Source organism: Penaeus vannamei, chromosome 24, assembly GCF_042767895.1.
Source record: "Penaeus vannamei isolate JL-2024 chromosome 24, ASM4276789v1, whole genome shotgun sequence".
NCBI lineage: Eukaryota > Metazoa > Arthropoda > Malacostraca > Decapoda > Penaeidae > Penaeus > Penaeus vannamei.
Window position 1 is genome coordinate 28,264,047 of NC_091572.1, and position 10,000 is coordinate 28,274,046.

General features: G+C 36.2%; 2 protein-coding genes across 11 annotated transcripts in view; one reads left to right on the forward strand and one right to left on the reverse strand.

Moving 5' to 3' along the window:
• The window catches only part of Mrgn1 (Mahogunin ring finger 1), a 32,935-nt gene extending 27,773 nt beyond the window's left edge, over positions 1-5,162 (reverse strand). For 6 of the 8 annotated variants that reach the window (XR_011399551.1, XM_027363760.2, XM_070138591.1 and 3 more), the window contains exons 1-6: positions 4,975-5,162; positions 3,419-3,537; positions 2,956-3,194; positions 2,502-2,686; positions 2,029-2,198; positions 225-352 (exon numbers count right to left, since the gene is read on the reverse strand). Coding sequence is in view for 7 of the 8 variants with exons in the window: in XM_027363760.2 (XP_027219561.2) it covers positions 225-352; positions 2,029-2,198; positions 2,502-2,686; positions 2,956-3,194; positions 3,419-3,537; positions 4,975-5,062 (929 nt within the window). In the remaining variant the exon portion in view is untranslated. The remainder of the gene's footprint in view (positions 1-224; positions 353-2,028; positions 2,199-2,501; positions 2,687-2,955; positions 3,195-3,418; positions 3,538-4,974) is intronic. The other 2 variants (XM_070138592.1, XM_027363757.2) reach the window with 1 other exon arrangement.
• A 343-nt stretch (positions 5,163-5,505) lies between these two features.
• The window catches only part of fws (four way stop), a 39,343-nt gene continuing 34,848 nt past the window's right edge, over positions 5,506-10,000 (forward strand). The window contains exons 1-8 of one of the 3 annotated variants that reach the window (XM_070138593.1): positions 5,506-5,591; positions 6,993-7,047; positions 7,269-7,373; positions 7,909-8,033; positions 8,248-8,461; positions 8,748-8,890; positions 9,187-9,340; positions 9,831-9,961. In XM_070138593.1, coding sequence (XP_069994694.1) covers positions 7,011-7,047; positions 7,269-7,373; positions 7,909-8,033; positions 8,248-8,461; positions 8,748-8,890; positions 9,187-9,340; positions 9,831-9,961 — 909 coding nt within the window. In that variant the 5' untranslated portion in view covers positions 5,506-5,591; positions 6,993-7,010. Of the gene's footprint in view, positions 5,756-6,992; positions 7,048-7,268; positions 7,374-7,908; positions 8,034-8,247; positions 8,462-8,747; positions 8,891-9,186; positions 9,341-9,830; positions 9,962-10,000 lie in introns of all 3 variants that reach the window. The other 2 variants (XM_070138594.1, XM_070138595.1) reach the window with 2 other exon arrangements.

Consider the following 10,000-nt stretch of genomic DNA (forward strand, 5'->3'; position numbering starts at 1 on the left):
GAGCTGATGGTTGTTTCTAGACACAGAGTTATGTTTCACTTGGAATTTGTGTAACAGTTTATAGTAATATGATGTACATTTACAATTTGAGCAATTATACGTAGTCAAAACTGACATGTTATTTCAATAACAAGAACAACCTTTTCAAGCAAATTTCTGCCACTAAGTGGACAGAACTTTGATTCAAAACCAGGTAGCTATCAAGTACACAATGTGCTACATACCTGAGGGAATCTGCACAGCAATTACACAGGCACAGATGACGGCAGGGCAGAATGAGAGTGTCTCGCAGGTCACACATGCAGATCACACACTCAGCTCCATTATCCTCTGTGTCCTCCTCTGTTGCCACCTATGGAGTAAACAAGCACAATTTCCAATCCTTATTTCATGATAAAGAGGAACAAAGAGAGAGAGAGAGAGAGAGAGAGAGAGAGAGAGAGAGAGAGAGAGAGAGAGAGAGAGAGAGAGAGAGAGAGAGAGAGAGAGAGAGAGAGAGAGAGAGAGAGAGAGAAAAAAAGTGACAAATTCACTTCATGTCATAGTGTTTCTACACTTCCTATACTCTAGAAGAGTAGTTCTTAACTAGAGATATTCATACCTCTTGGGAGTATGGAATACAAATACAGTGGTATAGAATTCAATCTCTGGATATTGGTATTTATTTAATATATTAATATATAATGTCTCAATATCCTGCTGGTTCATATCTAAACACGAAACTTAAGTACTAACCTAGACTTTCATGAACAAAAGAAGCAGAAACAACAAATGATGTTTCTAAAAGTAACCGGGCAAACAATAACGATCATTTCCACAGTTAAGTGAAGTGAGTATGGGACCATATAGGACAATCTGGTAAATGTATATGATAGGACTGCACCTGTCAGAGACGAAGTCCCCAACTCCTGCCAACAAGGTTGGGGGATCCTGTGGGGAATCGGGGGTGGGGGGGGGATTTCCTTCATACCATGCATTTTAAAAAGCAAAAGAATGTGGGAAATTGAAAATCCAAGCCAAGGATACTATTTCAGATGACAAAGAAAGTGGAAAATGTAAAAACACGAGAGAAGATTCGGCCACAGATGATTCAATACGGTGTTGCGCGAGTGAACGAGCGAGTGAACCGCATCTTAAATGCATGAACGACCAGTAGGATCGCCTTATGAACCAAAAAACCCTCCTAACCTGGGGGCTATGCCCCCGGACCCCCTCCCGATTGCTGTATTTCCCTAAAAAATACAAAATGAGTTTACTTTAAAGTTGAGGGGACGGTGGGAATTGACAAACCGCAGATGAAATTCTACAACTGGAACATGGTTATTGTATTTCCCTGAGTTTCATGTTATCCCCGATATTGTAACAATTTCAGTGAGAGATCGATTTCACCGCAAAAAAGTTGGAAAAAAATCAGAAATGCAAGTAGCACTGTAAACAACCTTCACCTTTGGAACAAACAACAAGAACTGTAACAACTGTCAAATTTGCCGGGAGAGGGCAGCGATGTGCAAGTATGGATATACCATGTATTTCTAATAAAACTATAGTACATATTTGGTAAAATCGATCACATCATGTATTTCAAGACTGAACATTTGAAAAATGCGTTTTTCGTTAAAATTTCATATAAATTAGAATACAGAAATACATTTTACTACAGTGCATTTATGATAAATTTGTCGAGATGTCACAAGCGACATGCGCCAAAACATTTCATGTTGGGTTCCCGCGCAGATAAGTGGTTTGCTGCAACGCGAGGGGGGTTCGACTTAGTCGCTGGAGGCTCATGGGGACTTAGTCCCCGCGCGGCATTCTGCGCGCCAACTTTTCCTTATTTAACTCAAACAGGTTCACTTATGCAAATCAATTTTGATAGCAATGCATGTAGTTTTTCATCGCCTACAACACTACGATCTTCAATTTTCTCCTAGTTGGTGCGGTCCTATCGTAAACCTTAACCAGACAATCTATTGGGGGAAATAGCATCTTGAAGAGCCTCAGAATCCGTGCTCTAGAACACGATCTTACTTTAGCATTGTCTGCTTTTTTGTTCTCAATGCCATAGATTTCCTGCAGGAGGTATGACAGCCCATCCACGAACAGCTTTTGCTTGAGAGGCTTCAAGACGTATCCCTCACTGTGCTTCTCCACCACAGCGAAGGTCACATGGGACTGGCGAGGCTCTGTGGAGAATTCATCTTCACATCATACATCATGGTTGCCCTTTCATGTGTAAGCTAATGACACAGTCAATTAAATGCTGATCAATAAAACAAAAGCAGATTCTCAACAGGTAGTCCAACTTCAAGACTTCTCTATGCTTTAGTTACATATCTTTGATTTTCTTTTCCCTTATCTCAATAATATTAGAGTCCATGAACACACATACTAAAAATGACACTGGTTCTATATTCCTGACCATCCTGTAAAGATTCTTGTTACCTTGACATAAGAAAAGGGGGGGATGAATACACCTAAAGGACCATAATATAATAACCAACCTTCTCCTTCTTCCGCCAGACAGTAAATGACAATGGGCATAACTTCACGGTCAAAACTGTACATCAGATCTTCCTCGGGGTATAGTGATGGGTCGAATACATGGCAAACTTGTGAAAACTGTTGATTTGCTCCTCGCTTGTAGTGGTAAGTCTCTGAGTTCATGTTTGGATCACGTGGGGTGTAGCTGGAAGATGAGACATTAAAGTTAATCTTTGTATGTGTGCTTCTATTGCTCAGAGAGATGTCAAACCTTATATCTGGCATATATTGCCAAATGACGGAACTACATGCATTTATCTATCTATCAACAGATTATGAAAAATGAGAAACAAAAACTCAATAAACAGAAAATCAGTGTTCAGCAAAATATTCATCAATAATATTCACATAAAACAATAGTTCCAATATGTCATACTATACACTAATACATACAACAATCCTCACAGAACTTACATTATTCCATTGCTTGTCACCTCTTCAGTACAGAAGTACATGATGGTTATAGCACATCGCACATCACAGTCAAATGTGAATTCAATGTTAAATCTAGTTGTGGCTGTTCTATCCTCTGCCTCTTTTAACATGGCAGAGTCGTCTGGTGCACGCACAAAACGCAAGCTCTCTTTCCTTATATTGAGGAGTGCCTTCAGCGTTTTGCTTGGCTCATTTGCTGTTGGAGCAGGATATGGAAACTGAAAGAGAAGAGAGAGGTTCAAATTTACCTTTGTGATGTTCATCCCATTGGTATACATAATCTCTTGAAGGCTAGTACACATCTCTTGAAGACTCGTGCATATGATGCTAATAATAAACTGTCTTCAAGAGTTTCTTTGGTAAAAATTTACTTGACCAGACATACTTCAAATAAATAAATATATATATAAATCTGACTTCAAGGAATTACAAAAAGACTTACTGGAGCTGGACGAGAACCTAAGAAGTTTACATCCATGTTCTCACCAAAGAGATACATCTCTGGCACTGCTGTGTCAAATCGTTCCCCTCCCATAATGAAATAACTGCTGAAGTAGTTTCCTGGAACACAGTGCAACAAATAAATTTCCATAATAAAAGAAAAACAATTATATACCGAAAGAATATCCTTTAATACAAATGAGTTTCTTGAGGTAAAATGTTGTCACTTTCTTAATACATAGCATATAAATAGTAGTAAAATCAATAACAAGTATTGTGAATGCTAGAACCATACTATAAATACTTTAGATAAGAAAGTAAAAATAATTTGCCACAATAAAAATAAAGAAAGTTGCATGAGCCTTCCTGATGACACATCATGTGATAAACTATAAGTAATCTATATAACTGCTGCCCCTTTACCATCTGTGATTCAGTATCAGCTCAGAATTTATCTAAACCAACCTGAATCAACTTATCCTAACAGTGGTAGATAAATGATTCTATTGTTATATATTTCAGTCTCACTATGGAAACACATGAAGAAAAATAGATTAGCTGTAATATATAATTTTCATTTTACAAAAAAATAAAAACTTCATCTGATTCATATTACTACTTTTAAGTATATCTTCCATGTGGAAGTGAATCCAATTTCATTATTAACCATTTGTACAGAAATATGTGTACTATCTATTGTAAATTTTGTTGCATACAGATGGTTCCAAAAGTGTTCAGCCAGTGAAGAGTCAATTAATACCCCAACATAATTTCACCTGATTTCCTTTTGTTAAAATTTTCAGGAAAAAAAGGAGTTTCTAATACTGTGAAAACTGATAATACTAACATTATTTGGTATTATGAATATTATAATAGTATTGAAATACTGATAACGATAAAAAATGAGAAGGCATCTTTCTGAAAATCGAAGGTAAGGGCAAAGAGGACAGATTGATAGGACCAGTAATTGATTCCTTGGTAACTAAAGAGCCACCTCAGTGTATATATAACAGTGGATATGGCATATATGTCATATCCTCCCAGCACAATGGGATCATTATCATCATAATGAATACCACTTCTGTTACTGCACTAATAACCTAATTACTATTGCTTTTTTCATCATTATCATCGTAAATGTCATTATCATTGAAGGCCATAATTTGAACTTAATTATCGTTGCAACTGGGATTCTTCACAAATATCTCAGGTATACTCATTCTATGTCTTATAAAATCACATATAAATAGACATGAATGACCAAACACCATCTTCCTTAAAATTGCAATAAAATAAAAACATATAAAACAGAAAAATAACACACATAAATGAATAACAAAAATCAAAACAATGATAAATCAAAAGAAAACAAAAATTAAAAACAAAAAGTAAAAGTTACTAAAACGACCAAACAACAACAAATGATATAAATGATACCATAAACCAATACCAAAACATAATAATGCAAAACAACAAAAATAACCCAAATGAAAATAACACCATTTGGTTTTCTTCTCCAGATTATTCGTGACCTACACTCGCACTAACAAAATTTACCTGATTTTGGAGGGTATCTATAGGCGTGGTTGACCCCAATATCCACTTCCTCCACACCAGCGTTCTGTCTACTGGTTATAGCCCCCATAATTGCCTCATTAAATGCCCCAAACCGCTGAGAAATAAATGAAAACTGAGGGAGCGTCGCCCTCCGTCTCTTTTTCCCTCAAACAGCTGATCGTGTTTACATTAAAGTATAGACGACGGAATGTTACCTTCAGGCTCGATGCGTCAAAGGAAAATTCTACTGTCTATAAGGAATCAAGTACTTTAAACTGACAAGAGTTGTTACAATATTTTTTAATACTACAGAAATTTCAGACTTATAGATATACTTAATTATAGATAAAGTAATAATCGTAACAAATTAGATATTAAAATAGACTGCAACACTTCCAAACTCACTATTTCAGAACAAATCGAAAATCTAATAACAGTCGTATACAATAGTATATGATTATTATAGCAATAACTCAGATACTTCAAGATTTTAGATGATTGGAAAAACAAAGAGAATATATATATTTTGATCCTATCTCATTTTCCCGACTGGTGTTCATCTTTTTGTTGTCTTTCTTTCATCTATATTTTTGGTGATGTGACAGCAAGGACTGCGGGTGAATTAAACCTTTTTTGTTATTTTAATCTTTTTAAACAAGTTTAGAGGAAAGGTAAACTTAGAGGGAAAATTATTGTTATGAAAATTAATTTTATATCTTTAGATGATGAAAATATCAGTAATCAATGTCTTGTTAAAAGAAAAAGAAGTTAAGTCAAACAAGTAAGGAAATTATCATTATTTTTCATTTTTATTTTCATTTACTATTTTACAGACAACATTAGTAAATATTCTTCGAGTTAAAACAGTTCCACTGCCAATATTAGTGTACACTCTAAATACTTAAAGCTTAAAACTCATAAATCAAAGACGGACCCGAGACCGACACCCTGTTGAAGAGTTCACTAGAAATGCTTATTAAAGTTTATGTGATAAGTTATGCATGTCTCACATTTTTATGTATTCTTACCTGTGCTTTATCCACCAGACTATGTACTATCTCAGTGTCTTTGGCACTCTAGCTAAAGCCATGAAACTTTCAACACTAGGACAAGTTCAGATGAGTAGTCTGATCTGTGGGCTCATGCCTGGTATTTGACAAGTGATGAGTTGGGCAAGCTACTTACCTAAGAATCAGTTTTTGATAGTTTGCTTGTCTCTGGGCGTTCCTGTTGATCAGGCTTGCTCGTCTAGATATGCCTTTATATTTTGGGGAAACAAAACTTTTAGACCCCAGAATTTATCATCAGCTAAGGAATGGGCCAAATTTATTCGATGCCAGAGTATTCAAAATAGAAGATTGTTGGTGCCTAACTGCTGAAGGCAGCAGCATTTTGTTGAAGCTATCACGGTGGCCATAAGAATAATATTTGTTTGATATCTGCAGAAGCTATTGATATTACTTAACACTGAGCCACTACTGAGTTGGTCTTATGTCTATAGACAAATGATATTGCAAATGATTATATTCTAAAAGCTGTTGAACTGTAAAGAATCTGTAGTGGAATGCAGTACCTGTTTTTCATTCAGCATGGTCAGTATTTGTAAAAGTGTCTAATTACACACTTGGTGCCAGCAGATCTAATGAAGAACATAGATAAGGAGGAAGACAAACATAATTGTGTATCTGATAGATGTAATTAGACATGTATGGGCCAGATGTAACACGGAAAATTATTCTACAAAAGTTTTGAGATAGATCAAAAGAAGACAATGAGTATACTACACAAAAAGATCAAATATTGAGAATTTGGAAAATCTTTTGAATACATCTGATCATATCCCTTTTTTGTTTTTTATTAACATAAATTATTGTGATATATTAGTTTTATTAGAGAATTTAAAAGTTTTTTTGGTAATGAGGATTCATTTTGAAATGTTATATATATAGAAATATGCTGGTTAATGTATGTCTGTTTTATGTATATGTATATATGTGACAATAAGATAATCTTTTCAGCATAACACTGCAGCAGCAATGGCAGCTACAGTGTTTAAAGAATTTCAGGAAGATGGTAATGAAACATTTAGTTTAGTTATTCCTTAATGAAATTTGTTTTAGTTATTCCTCATTGATGATTTTTAAACTGTTTTTATGAATGACACATTTTTTTAAGGAATAGCATTTACTTATTATCATGTAGTTAATCATTATCTTTTTGAGTGCTGTAGTCTTGTAATACAATATGTAACAGATTGTTGATCATTTGGCTAATGTATGCATTTCTTTTTCAAGTTACTTATGCGCCATTTCTGGAGGAGGACTTCGATGTCCAGAGCCACACCAGTCAGATGGTTCAGGGTGTTGTCATTGCTGAACAGCTGAATAAACTTACTCTTGGTATGTTGGTTTAGGGAATAGGAAGGAATATGGTAGCTGTCATTTAGATAGTGATGAATAGATCAACAGGTGCATAGTTATTCTTATACTTTATTGAGAGTTGTAATGCTTTGTCATATATTAACCCACTTACGATGGGTGTCACACATATGTGGCACCCGGAAAAATAAACATTGCTGGGCGTCTTGCCGGTGTGATACTGGATTGGAGCTTGTGCTCTGATTCTATTGCGAGCTGCAGCCGTTGAGCGGGCAGCCCTGTGTGTGCGATTTTGAAGCTGCCAAGAAACTAATATTTTCGGCTTAAATATATACTGTCACTAGCTGGTTAATTGTAGAGTAATTGTGAATAAGAATGAATGATTTCACAAAGATATATGATTAATGTATGGGAATTAATAGTGATTCATCAGAAATACACGATGAAGATGCTACACTGAAAGGTCAATTACAGAGTCTTAGATTGTGAAATAGTGCATTTTTCACAATGAACTCTGCCTTCCTTTTCATCTGAAGTCCTCTCCAAAATTTGACAGGAATTAACCGTTTGGAACGTGAGATAGAGAGTCAGGTTGGGAGCCACTATGAAGATCTTCTGTCACAGGCTACAGGAGTTGAGACATTGGAAGATGTTCTGAATACAATGCATACCAGAATCCAGGTATAAGAAGTAGAAGTTTATTGTGCAGTTTTTATTATGAATATGGCATTCTTGATCGTGAAATAATTGTGTATACAGTGCATAGCTCATTTTTAAAGATTTATAGGTTGGTAATCGAAACTTGAAATTAGTTGTTGTTTTTTATCAAGTCTCTTGGGCGGTACACAATTTTTGTAAGATAAACCTTTGAACATATACATTTCTGTATTTCCAGACACTTCTGGCTGGAGTGGAGAGGCTCAGAGTGCGAGTTGTGGATCCGTACCAGAGAGTGGAGAAGCACACACTCATCCTGGGAAGACTTCAGGCCACCTGTGAGCTCCTGAGAAGAGTCATACGCTGTCTCATGTTGTCACAGAGGCTACAGCAGCAACTTGCCAATGGACCTCGGGATATAACAAAAGCAGCAAGCAGTCTAAGTGAACTAGGTAGATACAAGTCTTCTTCTTCTTCTTCTTCTTCTTCTTCTTCTTCTTCTTTTTAGATACTATGTTCAAAGGCATTGCAAGTTTTTTTCATGTGTATTAGACATACAGTGAAATGAAACAAGATGATAAAATCATTTACCAGCTGGCAGATTAAAGGTTTTGTAGTATTGTATAAAGAATTGGAAGTTTCTGAGGTAATGTATTCAAATCTGTCTCATCTCATATGGTTTCCAAAATGCCCAGACTTTTACTGTCCTTTTTCACTAAACATCTGTTCATCCCACAGACCACCTGGGTCGTGATGTGGATTTAACAGGGTTGGAGGTCCTAGAAAGGGATCAAAGACTAGTGCGGCAGGCTCGTTCTGATGTTGAGAAGCAGGCTGTGGCAATGATGGACCGTGGTATGGAGGCACAAAACCAAACTCAGGTGAGTCAGGTTATGTTGTTCAATTCTTTTCTCTCTTTTTTTATTTATTTGTTTATTTATATTATTGTGTTTTTGTATTGAGACTTAACTCTTCCTTTTTTATTATTGATATTACTCTTGTTATTCCTCTCTCCAAGTAATGTTAATGGACTTAGTGTGAGCTACAAATTTTGGAAGCTAAAAGATCTGAAGAACTGCATAAGAGAAAGTATTGATAATATTAGATAATTGATTTGAATTTAGAAAATTAGTCTTGTAAATAAAAATGCTATAGGTCATGTTTTTTATGATCACAGGTTGCAACAGCTCTTCAGGTATTCCACAACTTGGGCATTCTTGTTCCAAGTGTAGAGAAGGTACTAGAATCCCTGATCACTCGCCTCAACAATAGTGTGTCCCTCTCGCTCGATGTCAATGCACTCACTCAAGTGAATCAGGATACAAAGAAAGGTGGGTGTGTTATCCCACATACAACGGGTGTCACACATATGAGACACCTGGCAAACTAAACATTACCAGGTGTCCTGACGGTTACAACATTCTAGTCACTTATCTGCAATCTTTATTAACTTTTCACAGCTGCCCCTACCATAATTTTAAACATTCCTTAACCCATTTACGACGGGTGTCCCACATATGAGACACCCGGAAAAAAAAAAATGCTGGGTGTCCCGCCAGTGTGCCGCTGTATCGGGGCTCGCGTTCCAACTCAGCAGTGGGCCGTGGCCGATGTGTGGGCAGAGTTCGGGCCAGCCCCATGCTCCGATTTTGTAACCGCCTGGAAACTTTTATTTTCGACTTCAAAATAGTTAGTGGGTTAAACAAAGCTAACACGAAAGGGGGTTGTGCCATTCTGAAGTAGATGATTTTGCAACACAGCATTAGAATAGAAAATAAGTGCTGTAACTTTTAATTTTTTTTTTTTTTTTCATATTTTCAGCTGGTCCTGGAAAAGCTATCATGCCTGCACCAGGACAATCTGCACAGTTCCGAGCCTCTTTGTGGTCAAACCTTGAGAAGCTGATGGATGATATATACCATGTTTGTGTTCAGACATCACATCTTCATAAGGTATGATTTGATTAGATGTTTTAGTGATAAGTAGTCAAA